Source organism: Myxocyprinus asiaticus, chromosome 38, assembly GCF_019703515.2.
Source record: "Myxocyprinus asiaticus isolate MX2 ecotype Aquarium Trade chromosome 38, UBuf_Myxa_2, whole genome shotgun sequence".
In the NCBI taxonomy this organism is placed as follows: domain Eukaryota; kingdom Metazoa; phylum Chordata; class Actinopteri; order Cypriniformes; family Catostomidae; genus Myxocyprinus; species Myxocyprinus asiaticus.
Genome location: NC_059381.1, coordinates 4695585 through 4713273, shown reverse-complemented (window position 1 = coordinate 4713273; position 17689 = coordinate 4695585). Strand labels below are relative to the sequence as shown.

General features: G+C 37.5%; 1 protein-coding gene across 5 annotated transcripts in view; it reads right to left on the bottom strand.

Moving 5' to 3' along the window:
• LOC127428673 (urinary protein 1-like) overlaps positions 1-13017 on the bottom strand; it is a 226678-nt gene extending 213661 nt beyond the window's left edge. For 2 of the 5 annotated variants that reach the window (XM_051677183.1, XM_051677184.1), the window contains exons 1-3: positions 12964-13017; positions 12758-12880; positions 12471-12596 (exon numbers count right to left, since the gene is read on the bottom strand). In XM_051677183.1, coding sequence (XP_051533143.1) covers positions 12471-12596; positions 12758-12880; positions 12964-13012 — 298 coding nt within the window. In that variant the 5' untranslated portion in view covers positions 13013-13017. Of the gene's footprint in view, positions 1-10582; positions 12072-12470; positions 12597-12757; positions 12881-12963 lie in introns of those variants that run through there. The other 3 variants (XR_007895128.1, XM_051677182.1, XR_007895129.1) reach the window with 3 other exon arrangements.
• Positions 13018-17689: the final 4672 nt, after the last annotated feature.

Sequence of the window (17689 nt, the reverse complement as noted above, 5' to 3'; positions counted from 1 at the left end):
CCACTACAGAACGGCTTCAAAAAACGAAAATCCACCTTTTGGAGTGGTCCAGTCAGAGCCCAGACCTTAACCCAATAGAGATGCTGTGGAATGACCTCAAGAGAGCCGTTCACACCAGACATCCTAAGAATATGTCTGAGCTGAAGCAGTTCTGTAAGGAAGAATGGTCCAAAATTCCTTCTGAACGTTGTGCAGGTCTAATCCACAGCTACTGGAAACGGTTGGTTGAGGTTATTGCTGACAAAGGAGGATTGACCAGTTATTAAATCCATGGGTTCACTTACTTTTTCAATACATTTGTAAATTCTGCTTATTATAAAGCACATGTTCAGACGTTAGATCGCATTGCATTCTACACACTGCAAATTCACAAAAACTGTAAACATGAATTTAATAGGATTAAAATACTTTAAACTTTATTGCCAAAACATCGCTTACTACATTTACTTTAACAATTTCTATGATGTATCATTGTGGAGTAAATAAAGAAACTTTATTTAAATCTACAATGTAAAATCACTAATCACATTCTCATCACTTTAAATTCAGCAGCAACTTGAAAAACAGGCTACATTTCTGATATTTTTGAAGTGCAGAAGCAGTAGCAGGTCAGACCAGTGTTACATGTTATTAGTGGATGTGTGTGTGTGTGTGTGTTACATGTTATTAGTGGATGTGTGTGTGTGTGTGTGTGTGTTACATGTTATTTGTGTGTGTGTGTGTGTGTTACATGTTATTTGTGTGTGTGTGTGCGTGTGTGTGTGTGTGTGTGTGTGTGAGAGAGAGAGAGAGAGAGAGAGAGTGAAATGTGAACCTTTGACTGAGCGCACAGGGGAACAAACATGATGTGATGCTTGCACAGAATTTAAACAGTTATCTCTCTTCTTTATCTCAGTATTTGAAATGGTCTCGTTTTTCTTCTACAAAACAGAAATGAATGCTTTAAATGACTCTCTGCTTCTATCTGCTGGTAGATAGTGCAAAATACAGGACCAGACCGGTAACCAGACCTTTGACTGAACAACAAAATGCGTATTGTTTTTGTTTTGTTTTGTTTTGTTTTTTGCCACATTAAATACACAATGAACAAAGCACTACATAGAATAAATAATTGTGTAAAAAAATAAAAATAATACTTACTATTATTATTATCTTACAATTAAAAAGAACAGAAATACTCAATCAGAAATAAAAACAAGACCATTTTACCTTCTTTGGCGGTTTTAAGCCAACTCTTGCTTTTATCTATGAGTTTCAAAGATACTATTTAAACCAAAAAGACTTTGAATCTGTATAAAAAATCAAGAAATGTGTTCTTATGAGCAAAGTGTTATATATATTCAGTATACACTGGTGTCCAAAAGTATGGAATAATGTACAGATTTTTCTGTTTTGGAAGGAAATTGTTACTTTAATTCATCAAACTGTCATTGAACTGATCACAAAGTACAGTCAGGACATTACTGATGTAAAAAAAAGCACCATCACTATTTAAAAAATGTCATTTTTGATCAAATCTAGACAGGCCCCATTTCCAGCAGCCATCACTCCAACACCTTATCCTTGAGTAATCATGATACATTGCTGATTTGGTACTAGAAAATCACTTGCCATTATATCAAACACAGTTGAAAGCTATTTGGTTCGTTAAATGAAGCTTAACATTGTCTTTGTGTTTGTGTTTGAGTTGCCACAGTATGCAATATTCTGGCATGTCTTAAGGTCAATATTAGGTCAAAAATGGCAAAAAAAAGAAACTTTTTCTAGAAACTTGTACGTCAATCATTGTTTTGAGGAATGAAGGCTATACAATGCTTGAAATTGCCAAAAACCTGAAGATTTCATACAAAGGTGTACACTACACTCTTCAAAGACAAAGGACAACTGGCTCTAACAAGGACTGAAAGAGATGTGGAAGGCCAGATGTACAACTAAACAGGAGGACAAGTACATCAGAGTCTCTAGTTTGAGAAATAGACACCTAAAATGTCCTCAGCTGACAGCTTCATTGAACTCTACCCGCTCGACACCAGTTCCCTATCTGTCACTCACTCGACGTTGTGTCGATGTAGTGACACTAGGGGTCACTCTTGGGAGCCCGAGACACCTCTGGTCTTTGATAAAAGGCCAATGAAAATTGGTGAGTGGTATTTGCATGCCACTGCCCTGGACACACGGGTATAAAAGGAGCTGGTATGCAACCACTCATTCAGATTTTCTCTTCGGAGCCGAACGGTCATGCTCATTGAGCTCAATTCTTCTGTTCATTCACCTCTGCTGGATCTGACGGCGCATTTCAGCGGCTTCTCCTTCCTCTGCACTGGTGCACTGCAGAGAACGCCCCTGGGCGCTTCAGCAGAAAACAAGAGAGTATATTTTCTGAAAGAGCTTTTTTCCTCTAAAAGAGTATATATTTCTCTAAAAGAGCGGCACACACGGAACATCTTTTTAATGACACGTCTTTTTAAAGATGCCTTTCCGATTGTGTGTTATTCCTGGTTGCATTGTTATCTCTCAACTTCGGATGGTCATGATCGCTGTCTTTCGTGTCTGGGCGCAACCCACACGGAAGCAGCGTTTGTGGATGGTTCATGTTCTCATTGCGAGAACATGACCATGGCAACGTTGCGGTTGCAGCTTGCTTTGATAAGAAAGGGTTACGTGTATGAGGCCAGCGCGGCTAGCACTGGGTGCGATTAGCGGACCCCAATGGGACCCCGCGGACCTCCCATTCCCCAGCATGCTCGTCTGCCCCAGTCAGCTTCCGGATGAATTCGCCGGCTCGTCTCACGGCTCGTCTGGCTTCTTGTTCGGAGCCCGCGAAGATGATGAGCTCTCGAGCACAGCATCGGAGAGCGGGCTTGTCCAGTCGGACGCAGAAGCCTCAGTATGTGTCCAAGGTTCCCACCACCCCTTTTAGGGACCAGGTGGTGAACCTGCAAGCGCTGCCCCAGGAGGAGGCAGACCCAGCCCTGTCGTTGCTGTGTCCGGTGCGCGCTTTACGCATCTATTTGGATCGCACACAGAGCTTTAGGATCTCTGAGCAGCTCTTTGTCTGCTTTGGTGCACAGCGGAAAGGAAGCGCTGTCTCCAAGCAGAGGATCGCCCACTGGCTCATTGATGCCATAACTATGGCATATCACGCCCAGGACATGCTGCCCCCGGTAGGGCTATGAGCCCATTCTACCAGGGGTGTAGCGGCTTCCTGGGCCCTGGCCAGGGGTGCCTCTCTAACAGACATTTGCAGAGCAGCAGGCTGGGCAACACCCAACACCTTTGCAAGGTTCTACAACCTCTGGGTGGAACCGGTTTCGTCCCAGGTAGTGGCACGCAATACAAGCGGATAAGTCCGGGATAGACGGCTGGGTGTATCGCTTGAACATAGCGCCTTCCCCCTCCTTTTGAGCTGAAGACGTGCGCTATTAATTCCCAGTAGTGTTCACAAGCTTTGTTCCCAGGTTGACTTCCTCCGAGCCCTGTGGCAGTCGAGTTTTCGGAGAGACTCATGCAGGCCCAGTATACGTGCTAACTAAGAGTCCTGTTCTGGGGTAGGTGCACCGCATGTGGCAGTTCCCTGTAAGGCTAACCCCATGCGATATATATCTTCCGCTAATTCGTTTCCCTGTTGGCAAACTGCGTCTTCCTTGGGCAGAGCCCCTCTGCCCCAGTCTCCATGTTTGTAGTAACTCCTCCCCCGTTGGGTAGGATCTACCTTGAAGACTCTCCACATGGTTGGAAAGACCATGTGATGTATTTTTCCACTTAAATATCGCCCCCTCTCTTTGGGCGAGGTGTGGTCTCCGCGGTGTCTTCCCCTTGGGAGGGGCACCCCCCGACTAGACATGGCGGCCCAGTCGGATAATCCCACTTATTTTTTAGGGAGTGGAAAAAAGAGAAGGGGAAAAGAGGCCACGACTGGGTTAAGCCTGTCTCTATCACTTGGGTAGTCGACTTGTCCCCAAAGGGCCGTTCGGCACTCATAGCTATGTTGGGGGAGGTTACGTGTCGACCTGGTGTGCTGACTATGAGGCACACAGTAGTCTGCCCACCACACACCGCCAGTTCACGTAACACAGTTCAGCCAATTGTGGCGTTTCGTATAGGGACCCCTAGTGTCACTACATCGACACAACATTGAGTGAGTGACAGATAGGGAACGTCATGGTTACTTGTGTAACCTCTGTTCCCTGATGGAGGGAACGAGATGTTGTGTCCCTCCTGCCACAACGCTGAACTACCCGCTGAAATGGCCAGACCTTATATCGGCTCCTCAGCATAAAATCTGAATGAGTGGTTGCATACCAGCTCCTTTTATACCCGTATGTCCAGGGCAGTGGCATGCAAATACCACTCGGCAATTTTCATTGGCCTTTTATCAAAGACCAGAGGTGTCTCGGGCTCCCAAGAGTGACCCCTAGTGTCACTACATCGACACAACGTCTCGTTCCCTCCATCAGGGAATGGAGGTTACACAAGTAACCATGACGTTTCATGTACAACAGTAAAGAGAAGACTCAGGGATGCAGGCCTTATGGGAAGAATTGCAAAGAAAAATCCACTTTTGAAACAGAAAAACAAAAAGAAAAGGTTAGAGTGGGCAAAGAAACACAGACATTGGACAACAGATAAGTCGAAAAGAGTGTTATGGATCTTAACTTTTAGCTTTTGTGGGATCAGCTAGACTGTAAGGTGCGTGAGATGTGCCCGACAAGACAGCCACATCTATGGCAAGCGCTACAGGAAGTGTGGGGTGAAATGTCACCTGAGTATCTGGACAAACTGACAGCTAGAATGCCAAGGATCTGCAAAGCTGTCATTGCTGCACGTGGAGGATTTTTTGATGAGAGCTCTTTGAAGTAGTTTAAGAAGTTCTGAACTTTTTTTTTTTTTTTTTTTTGTATTAGTAATTTTTCATGTTATTAATGTCCTGACTAAATACCACTTTCTTTCCATAAAAGCAAAATCTGTACATTATTCCAAACTTTTTGCTGCCAGTGTGTCTATATATCTATATATACTGTATATATACAACAGCATGATTATTACTTTAGAAATAGTAAAATAAATCCATCATTAATAATATTAACTCACAGTGTCTAAAGGGAGAAAAATAAGAGTTCAGATCCTCCCAAAGAGATTCTCCATGTTTACACTCATAAAACAAATAATGCAGCCTTTCTTCATCCATTTTAAAGAATACACTTAAATTATATCAGCAAAATTTTTACAGCGACTTATTGGATAGATATTATGCAATATCTTAAATTTACTTCTCTTACCTTGTTAGAAATGCAGCATTTTTCAGGAAGTAACCAGGCTCTTATCAAGTGAACATTAAAAAAAAAAAAAAAGTTCCTAAACAATTAGCATTTAGGTGATGGATTATGTTATGCAGCGATTGCCAATAGCATATTTTTTCAATAAAATTACTTTTCTTGCGTATCAAAATGGAACCATACCTTTCTCACAGACTGTGGTGACACATTTATGTCTAATTGAGCAATTTGTTAATGTTTTCATTTGTTTATTAATTAGGCTAGAAGTTATAACATTATTATATTACACTGGCATTAATTTAAGGCAAAAAAAAAAAACAACAACAACAGCAAAAACAAAAAGCAAAAAAAGTAGTCTCAAATACAGTTGCTGAAGGAGTCAATAAATTTGTCATCTGTCTTCTGACTCTTGTAATCGATCTCTCTTTGTTTTTTCCTCCTTTGTAGTCATTGAAACATAATAGTGGATTTTTTCTTTTGCTGTTACAGCAAATGGGAATGCAAAAATAATATTTGCTGTGGTCTCTCATTCATTGCTATATTGAAGTTTACCCTGCTGTAGTTTACTTTTGCGTTCCAAATCCGGAAATTGGAAAAGGGTCTCTGAATATGCATATTTCTGTGCTATCCGATCATGAAAAGACCAAGTGTAAAGGCCCTCCAAAATGGATTTGAGATGGATAAAAATCCTCCGGAGATGGTTTGAGTCACTTTCAATTCGAAACTCGGTTAAGTGTAAATGCATATGGCTGTACAAGCCACATATGTAACTTTACTCTGTCCAAACAGCACTATGTCAGCATGGGAAAAATGCGAAACATAACTGCTGTTACTGAGTATTTGCAAAGGGTTTGCTGCAAAATAAATAATAACAAATAAAGAAATGGATGCACGTTGTAAGAGAGACAGAACTTATCTCTTCATTTATTAGAAACTGAAACTAACAATGAGCGCAGCTGACGCGCATGGACGTATTTCTTACCTACAAAAGCCTCAACTGGAAAAAATAGACAGCACACAGAGAGCTGATTGAGATGTACAGAAACACGTGCACCGAGCAAAGTCAGTTGGAATCAAATAATAAATCACATATTCTAAATTCGCTGCCCGGCATGAACATAATCACGGAAGTGAACTTTTTGCATTTAGGACGTTAGAAGTGTAAATGGAATGTCTTTATTCAATCGAATATCAATCAGTAAATACACATGAAGTGACCAAGTGTAAATACCCCCTTAATCCTTTTGTACTATAGATTCTCCTCCCTGCCCAGTAGGTGGTGATATGAATGAAGAATGCTCATCACCAAAAACAAATGAAGAAGTATGTAAAAGTGAAAGTGGAGATTTATGGTAAAAAAAAAGGACTTAAATATGTATCTGTTTCTCACCCACACTTAACATATCACTTCTGAAGACATGGATTAAATCGCTGGAGTCATACTTACTTTATGTACTTTTCGGACCTTCAAAGTTCTGGTCACCACTCACTTGCATTGTATGAGTTGAGATATTCTTTTAAAAATCTTCATTTGTGTTCTGCAGAAGAAAGAAAGTCATACACATCTGGGATGGCATGAGGGTGAGTAAATGATGAGAGAATTTTCATTTTGGGTGAATTACCCTTTAAAAATATTTGATTAAATTGTTGTTGTTGTTCTTACTGTGCATCACTGGTCAAAGAACATACTGTATACTGACTAAAGGAGAATGCCAACATGGTGTATGTTTGCGGTTCGCTTAGGAATTTCTGTTGAGTTTTTTAAAAGAGATTTTAATTATACCCACTTTCTGACGTCACGGCTGAAGTTTCATGCTTTGAAGCAACACTGAAGATTTTACAACCACATAAAAATGATTCTGTAATCATTCAAAATTATCAGTTTCTCTGGATTTAGGTATGGTTTGAGTAAAAATGAATTTTTTGTTTTTGTTTTATTCTATAAAGTACTGACAACATTTCTCCCAAATTCCAAATAAAAATATTGTCATTTAGAGCATTTATTTGCAGAAAATGACATCAGTGTTTTCAGACCTCGAATAATCAAAGAAAACAAGTTCACATTCATTTTTAAACAACACAATACTAATATTTTAACTTAGGAAGAGTTCAGAAATCAATATTTGGTGGAATAACCCTGATTTTCAATCACAGCTTTCATGAGTCTTGGCATGCTCTCTACCAGTCTTTCACACTGCTGTTGGGTGACTTTATGCCACTCCTGGCACAAAAATTCAAGCAGCTCGGCTTTGTTCGATGGCGTGTGGCCATCCATCTTCCTCTTGATCACATTCCAGAGGTTTTCAATGGGGTTCAGGTCTGGAGCATTGTCCTACTGGAAAAAACCAATCCTCAGAGTTGGGGAACATTGTCAGAGCAGAAGGAAGCAAGTTTTCTTCCAGGATTCATGCATCCTTCACAAAGACGAATCTGCCCGATTCCAACCTTGCTGAAGCACCCCCAGATCATCACCGATCCTCCACCAAATTTCACAGTGGATGCGAGACACTGTGGCTTGAAGGCCTCTCCAGGTCTCCGTCTAAACATTAGACAACCAGGTGGATGATCGGTGATGATACAAGGTTATCCTGGTAGAAAACTTGCTTATATATTTAAAGTTAAATTATACATTTTTGGTCAGATGTTTTAAGGAGATCAATTAGCACCATAGTTGTTGTAAATATCAAACACAAACACATTAGTGATGATTTAAAATGTGTTCATTATGTAAAGCTGTTGTCAATCAAACAGTGTAATGGAGCATAACTTACAGACATTTACCAGATGCTTTTATCCAAAGCGACTTACAGTGCCAATCCCCCTGGAGCAACCTGGAGTTAAGTGCCTTGCTCAAGGACACAATGGTGGTGGCTGTGGGGATTAAACCAACAACCTTCTGTTTACTAGTCCACTGCACCACCATCACTCCAGACTACTAGGAGTCTTAAAAATAGTTATAACAGGAATACAAATGTTTAAAAATACAAATACATGTATGTAAATCTTTTATTACAGCACTTTAGCATTCTCTTTTTCAAACCTATACAGTAAAGCATACAGTTGAAATGAATATATTTTAATTCTCAAAATATTTTCAGGAAATATAGATTTTGTAGAAGCTTTAGTGGTCACTGTCCTCAGTGTTAAGCTCCAACTGGATGTTTCACAGTTTTCTTAACAATGGCTGAAGTCACACCTCATACTAATTTATAACCAGCTATACAGTATGAAGGCACTCTTTTTATTATTATTCAGAACATTCTTATTTGAACTGTTTCACTGTTTTACTGTTTTTTTCTACTGTGTGTTTACACATCTGCGCTAGCACTGCATTTTCCTGATCTACACTTAAATTCTGGTATTGATGCATTGTACTATTATTAAAGAAATATTCCTGGTTCAATACAAGTTAAGTTCAATCATCAGCATTTGTGGCATAATGTTGATTACCACAAAAAATCATTTCAACCAGCCTTCCTTTTTTTTTTAGCTGTAGACAACTTACCTATAACAATAAGGCACAATCCCAATTTATATGAGAGAAAAAAAAACATGTTAAGCTTACAGAAGACATTTCCTCAGAATACCATTTAGAAAATTAACCAAAAAACAGATTTATAGTTGTGTGAAGATATCAACAAATAAAAAAATGTTCTCCAGTTGTACGTTAGTGATTTGCAGATCAGTCTTTGGTCAGGATTGGAATGAAATCTCAAGGTTTCAGGACACTTTTATGACTGCTCAAAAAGGGGAGGGTTTACAGTTTTTGTTGATCGCTTTGGTACTATTATCGCAAGTATGTGGTAAAACCACAGTAACTTTTTCACCACACCACATCAGTGTGTCATCAAAGAAATACCTTTCATATGAAGTAATTGTCTAATTGATTTCACATAGTGGTAACCACAATTGGTCACCATATACAGTAAAAGGGGGGTGTAAACACTGGCAATTTCTTTCAACATGGAGCAGGATAGACAGCAAGGAATAGGAAGAGCTCGTGGACAAGGGATCTGTCAGAGAGGTGGGCATGGGCACCAACAGAGAGGTCAGAGAGGTGGGCATGGGCACCAACAGAGAGGTCAGAGAGGTGGGCATGGGGCCCGTTGAAGGACTGATCGTCAGAGAGAGGGAGACAGAACTGTTGTCTCTAATGAAGTCCGGGCCATCATCATTGATCATGTGGTGAACCGAGGCCTTACTATGGCAGAGGCTGCCAGATTAGTTGATCCAAATCTAAAAAGATCAACTGTCAATTCGATCATCCGAACTTTTCGCCAAGAAAACCAGTAAGTCTGGAGGATATATACAATGCTTTACCATTACATTTTTAGTAAATTGTAATGCATGTAAATTCATAAAACTTGTTACAGTATTCTTACAGTATGATCTATTGACAGTATACTCTGTTCTATGCTTAGAATTGACAGAAAACCCCATAGTAGTGGCCGTGACCGTGTTCTGACCGACCAGCAGGAGTGGGCAGTGGTGGAATGGTGAGGGCCAGGAATGATATACGGCTGTCGGAATTAAAGCAGGCAGTTGAGGAGAACAATGACACCTTTGCCAATGGCACCCATCAGCCTACCAACAGTAGCCAGCCTTTTGAAGAGGCACCAGGTATCAGTGAAACACATTTACCTGGTGCCTTTTGAGAGAAACAATGACTGGGTGAAACAACTGAGGGCCAAGTATGTTCAGGTACAGCACTATATACTGTATTACTGTTACTATTTGATGCATTGCCTACTTCATATGTATATTGGAACTACACTGTAAAAAGAACTAACCAAAATCTTTTTTAGAGGGTGATGGTGCTTGATGCTGATGTGAACCATCACAAGTACATTTTTGTTGATGAAGCTGCTTTAACCTGCCAGAACTCATTGCCGTGGACGGAACCTCTTAGGCCAACGGGCCACTGTCCAAGTGCCTGGACAACGTGGAGGAAACATCTCCATGCAGAGGTGGTTCAAGCATGGTTTCAGGCCCATCTCTGATTCATGACCCTCTACCTGCCCCATACTCTCCTTTCCTCAACCATATTGAGGAATTTTTTTCAGCATGGAGGTGGAAGGTCTATGATCGCCAACCCCTTGAGCTTACCACCCTCCTTCAGGCCATGGATGAGGCATGTGATGACATCAATGTAGACCAATGTCAAGCATGGATTCGCCATACCAAAAGGTATTCCCAAGGTGCATGAACAATGATGACATTCTTTGTGATGTGGACGAGAATCTATGACCAAATGCTCAAGACAGGCTTGATCCAAATTAATGTAATGTATGCTAAATGTTTTTTCATTTAGTTAATTTGTTTTATTTAACTGTGTACATTTGATTATAGAGAGTATACCTATGTTACAGTTATATCTGAAAAACACAATTTGCCCAAATTATTGTAGAGGATGTCTTAATTGATCACAACTTGATTACACATTGGATAGATATTATGGAAATTATAGATTCTGTAAATGCTGGGTAAGGTAAGTGTATTGCCTAATGTGAAAACTGTGTAATCTGTCTTTTACAGTACTGTAGCATATTATTTTCAGCACTTCTAAGGGTGATTTGAAACATGTACCTTGCATTGTTTGTTATTGGATTCACTGGTAGTTAAAACGACTAAACTGAAAAGATATCATTATGTTGTGTTTTGGTGATTAAACCATATGTTCTCATGACATTTCACAAGAAATGTATATTTTGAATCAATGGTTGTGTGAGATGTTTACAATCCAAATGAATGCACAATGGCAAGTTTTGAATGAAAGACTGGCTGCGTTACAATTGTGATGAGTTTGGAGTTTGTACTAAGAGTTGTGAGGTTTTACCACATACTTGCGATTATAGTACCATAGCGCAAATTGTAAAACAAAAACTATTTAAACTGTTTCAAACTGTATAATGCATTATTTTCTCTTATTGTTACAAATTACACAAAAATTAAAAAGGAGCGCTCAGACATCACAGAAATGAAACATCGGCACAGCAGAAATAAGTAGACAACCTTGACATTAGTGTGCTGTGTGTGTGTGTGTGTGTTGCTAAGAAGCACAAATGATTTCACATAAAAAACCGGACTAGTTCTTGTAAGTGTCTCTTAAATAAATGTCTCGTTATTGTCTTAAATGTAAATGTAAACACTTGTGGTCCTGTTGTTTCTAAGGATTTCAGATCTTTGAATGGTTAAAGCACATTTTCATGATTTGTGGATAAGTTTTCCAAATGAAAGACACATTTCACACAGAAATATTCTCTCACACAGTGTCATTGTAAGATACAGATTTCCAGAAGTCACTGTAATAGTAGTTACAGAAAATGACGTTTACAATTATATGTGTGCATGTAAATCTTTAATTTCAGCAGTTTAGTACTGTCTTTATGAAACCCCACAGTAAAGTGTATACAGTAAAACTGAATCTTTTTCAGGAAATACAGATTTTGTAAATCTTAGTAAATGTAAAAATAGATCAGTATCTGTGAAGATTGTTTTTCTTTTACCATACTTTTTCACTGGTCATAATAATGATGCATTCAGTTTCCATGATCAAAATACATAACACATAATTAAGTTCCTAACATACAGAAATAGCAAAGATACAAGCTATTCAGTACGGCATAGTAATTCATTAAATAAATGTGACATTATGATGTGGCGGTGTTAACCTGTAACATGTCAAATCCTCTTCGCTGCAGCTGTAGAATGTGAAGTGCTGTTGAACTCAATAAAAGAGGATGTAGAAGAACAGAGGCAACAAGAGAAGCAGGAAACTTCCCTTATAGATTCCATCTAATCAAAACAAAAAGTATATGATGTACATAAGATATTTATTGTTTAAGATTCACATGATTAAAAGTTGGTGTGGATTTTACACTAATTCTTCCCTATTCCGGAAGTATTTAAACACCTCTGTACCTCTTTGTAAAGCCATCAGTACAGTCACTGTCCCTAAACAAGCTTCAAACCTTGATCAGCGAAGTTCATTACAATACACTGTGAGCACTCGACTAATTCATAACCATATTTACATGAAGGCACTTTCTATTACTTTAAAAAAAAAAATCTACCCCTTTTATTTGTAGTTCTACACTTACACTTTTGTTCATATTATGTCCTCATTTATAAGTTGCATAAGAAATGTGTTTGCTAAACAATGCAAATTAGCACATGGTCAAATAAAGACAATACCTGAGCCATTGCAAAGATCAGTGGCACAGCACTTGGTAGAAACTGGTGCTCCATTTGTGTTTTGAACGGTTCCAGGAACACATTTGTCTGCACATCCTTTATATGTTTGAGTCAACTTGGAGTTACCTATAACAAGGACACAAGCCATTTATCATAAAATACAAATGAGTTATTCCAGAAAACATGCTAAGCTTGAGTAAGAATAATGTAAAAAATTAAACAGATGCTGATTGACAGTTATGTGAATTTCCTCTCTATCACTTTCAGTAAATTATGAATGGACTTACCAGTGGATATTTCCCCTGTTGCACTCTGACACTGGGTAATTCCACTGGGACATGTTTCTGTTGTTCTGTCACATAAACCCGTCTCTGGATCAGGATCACACTTATAACATTTGAGAGAGAGTCCTTTGATGAGAAAGAGAGAGAGAATGACATTCATTGACATCTTTATGTGCAATACATAATACATTAATACTTTATATTTTTACCTCCAGTGAGTAAAATTGAAAGAAGCACAATCGGGATTTGCAGATCCATCTTTGGTCAGCAGTGGAATGAAATCACAATGTTTCAGGGCCCTTTTATAACTGATTAAAAAGGGGGAGGGTTTAATGACGAAACTGTTCATTAAAAAGTAGTAGCAGGAGTTGCAACACAAGGATTACAAAACTGTTTAACTATTTATTTTTATTATTATCCACCTTTTTCTAGAGCATTGGATGTTTCCTGTGATTCACTCCAGAAGCTCCTGTTATTGGTTTTACAGGTGTGGTTCACATATTTTTCAGTGTGTTCATCACAGACAGATTTGATACCCAAAGAAATTGCTTATGTTGAATTAAACAGGATTTAAATGAATCTAAAATCACTCATTACCAAGACAGTGCTGACTGCATTTGACTTTAATAATTTTTTATGATGTATCGTGAAATGAAATAAATGAAGAAATGAATAAATCTCACATAGACTCAACTAGAAACTCTCTAAGAAATGAATTTAAAATTACAATCACATTCAAGCACATGTTTTTATTTTATTTTATGTAATGTTAAAAAACAGGACTTTATAAAAAAAAAGTAAATATCATTTATATTTAATTTATATTTAAAGATTCAGATGACTTTGAATTAATATTATGATCAAATACTTCCCCTAATTGACTATAATTTAAACACAGTTGTCTTAATGTTTGTAAATGTCCTGTAGTCCAGTGTTTCTCAGCTGCTTTTATTTCAGATCAAGTGGCAACCCAATATAGTAATGAAATTGTTCTCTGAAAATTATTAATATTAGGCTACTTTAGACAAGCTTTGTTATAAGTGTGATCAGTTTAAGTTTTGTACTAAGAGTTTTAAAATGAAGTACTTGTGAAAATAGTAACAAAGCAATTCATTTTTTATTTATTTATTTTTATCAAAGAAACTGTGTGTGTGCGTTGTTGTTGTTTTCTTTTAAAGAGATTTGTCTTATTTGTTTTTATCATTAAGGCAATGGTTCATTTGTACCCTATTTGTAATAAAAAAATATGTAATATATACATTTTGTACAGTGTATATGATAACCAAAAAAAGGGATGTTTAAATTATTATTTGATTTTAATAATCATTTTAAGCAACATTTTACAGGAATGCAGGAAAGTATATTTCTGATTGACAGGGGCATCTGTAGAAGTTTGCATATAAGGAAAAAAATCTCCCCATGTTTCCCATATGTACACTGGTGGCCAATAATGTACAGATTTTGCTATTTTAGAAGGAAATTGGTACTTTAATTCACCAAAGTGGCATTCAACTGATCACAAAGTATAGTTAGGACATTACTGATGTAAAAAACAGCACCATCACTATTTGAAAAAAGACATTTTTGATCAAATCTAGACAGCAGCCATCACTCCAACACCTTATCCTTGAGTACTAGAAAATCACTTGCCATTATATCAAACACAGTTGAAAGCTATTTGGTTCATTAAATGAAACTTAACATTGTCTTTGTGTTTGTGTTTGAGTTGCCACAGTATGCAATAGACTGGCATGTCTTAAGGTCAATATTAGGTCAAAAATGGCAAAAAAGAAACAGCTTTCTCCAGAAACTCATCAGTCAATCATTGTTTTGAGGAATGAAGGCTATACAATGCTTGAAATTGCCGAAAACCTGAAGATTTCATTCAAAGGTGTACACTACAGTCTTCAAAGACAAAGGACAACTGGCTCTAACAAGGACAGAAAGAGATGTGGAAGGCCAGATGTACAACTAAACAAGAGGATAAGTACATCCGAGTCTCTAGTTTGAGAAATAGATGCCTCACATGTCCTCAGCTGACAGCTTCATTGAATTCTACCCGCTCAACACCAGTTTCATGTACAACAGTAAAGAGAAGACTCAGGGGTGCAGGTCTTATGGGAAGAATTGCAAAGAAAAAGCCACTTTTGAAACAGAAAAACAAAAAGAAAAGGTTAGAGTGGGCAAAGAAACACAGACATTGGACAACAGATAATTGGAAAAGAGTGTTATGGATCTTAACCCCATTGAGCTTTTGTGGGATCATCTAGACTGTAAGGTGCGTGAGAAGTGCCCGACAAGACAGCTACATCTATGGCAAGTGCTACAGGAAGTGTGGGGTGAAATGTCACCTGAGTATCTGGACAAACTGACAGCTAGAATGCCAAGGATCTGCAAAGCTGTCATTGCTGCACGTGGAGGATTTTTTGATGAGAACTCTTTGAAGAAGTATAAGAAGTTCTGAACATTTTTTTCAAATTGTAATAATAATTTTTCACGTTATTTTTGTACTGACTATACATTGTGATCAGTTGAATGCCACTTTGGTGAATAAAAGTACCAATTTCTTTCCATAAAAGCAAAATCTGTACATTATTCCAAACTTTTGGCCGCCTGTGTAAATGTTCAGATACTAATAAATGGAAAAAAAAAATGTCTAGCTTTTTACATTCAACCATGAAAATGCCATATATTTACATACATGAGTCATTCAGGGGAAAGTAATTTTTATGTGCAAACCAAATGACTGATGAATAATAAAGATGGAAGACTCAGTTTTGTGTTTAAGGAATTTCGGGTTCAGTACAAGTTAAGCTCAATCGACAGCATTTGTAGCATCATTTTGATTACCACAAACATTAATTTTGACCTGTACCCCATACCCCATTGAGGCACTTACACAAAAAGCTGCACTTCAGCTATGCATATTCACATACGCAAGGAATAATTATATGGAATGAATCGAATCGAAGCTGACCAGTAATGGAACACTAATCTCGCTAATGGGGACTTTACACAAAATAGCTATTTACGGTAAAAACAACATCAGTAATCCAAAAAATAACTAAAATCCCCATGAATTCTGAATAACAACTAATTAAATACCAACATAAGTTCCTTTTGACCAAACAAACTAAAACTTAAACTTAAATTATTCAAGCACAGGGGTTAAGGATATTCCCCACAACCTCAGTTCTATACTTGATTGTTTGAGTTAGTAGTACTTAAAATTTTATTTTTATGGATTTTTAAGTTAAACAAGTTCACAGAACTCACTATTATTCATTTACTCTATGGAACGCTCTAAATTCACCTTAGAATGTATATTTTGTGTTCTAAACATAAACGAAATCTTTTCAAATTTTTGAGTAGAAGCTATTTATTTGTACATTATGGTTGCTGACCCAACAAATGTTTTTGAGGCAGGGGCCGTATTCAAACCAATTCAAAGGTCCTGAAGAAATTTTTGCTTTACCATCAGGCCTAAAACAACCTCTATTTTTGACACTAATTAATGTGTTGTGTGGCGTTAAACCTCTGGTTTTGACACTTCTCAGTGTGATGTGTAATTCCCATAAGAGACTAACAACTCCCCTTCTCACACCTTTGGTTAAGTGTGTAGTCATGATGACACTGGATGGTAAGATACTCGGAGAGAAGCTGCAGTATTACTACAGCAGCAGTGAGGAAGAGGAGAACGCTTTTGTTTATGACACATTATTAATAAAAGTTTTTCAAAGTCTCTTTCAGTTAAGAACCACTTTCACTATATACAGTGGCAAGAAAATGTATGTTAATCCTTTGGAATTACCTGTATTTATGTATGAATTTGTCTTTAAATCTGGTTTAATCTACATCTAAGTTACAATAATGAACAAACGCCATCTGTTTGAACTATTAACACACAAATTATTGTATTGTTCTTGTACATATTGTATACATCATTCAAACATTCACAATTTAGGTTGGAAAAAGTATGTGAACCCCATAGGCTAATGACGTCAACGAAAGCTAATTAGAGTCAGGAGTTGGCAAACCTGGCATCCAATTAATGAATCGAGATTGGAGGTGTGTGGTAGAGATACTTTGACTCATAAAAAGCACTCAAACATTTTAAGTTTGCTATTCACAAGAAGCATCTGCTGACATGGACCATGCCTGGCAAAAATGAGATATCAGAAGTCCTACGATCATGAATTTGCTTTTCATAAAGCTGGAAAGAATTACAAAGTTATCTCGAAGAGCTTAGATATTCATCTGCCCACAGTTAGATGAATTGTTTATAAATGGAGATGATTTAGTACTGTGGCTACTCTCCCTAGAAGTGGCCGTCCAGCCAAGATGACTCAAAGGACACACCGCGAAATGCTCAATGAGTTAAAAAAAGAACCTTACAGTGACAGCTAAAGACTTGAAAGAATCATTGGAACTGGTTAACATCTCTGTTCATGAGTCTGCTCTACGGAAATCATTAAACAGGCATGATGTCCATGGCAGGACACCACGAAGGAAGCCGCTGCTTTCCAACAAAAACATTGCTGTGTGCTTGAAGTTTGCCAAAGACCACCTTATTACATATTACATACACAAAGAACAAAGAACTAAATTGAATAAATTATGGTGTAAAAAATAAAATAAATTACTATTATTAATATCATAAAATTAAAAATAACAGAAATACTCAATCAGAAAGAAAAATAAGGCCATAATAACTAGGAATTGTGTTATTCTTGCTCTCGCTATATTATTTATATATAATATACATATATATATATATATATATATATATATATATATATATATACACACACACTACTGGTCAAAAGTTTTGAAACACTTATTCGTTATTTATTATAATTGTTTTTCTTCACATTTTAGAAAAATAGTAAAGTCATCAAAATTATGGAATAACATAAATGGAACTATGGGAATTAT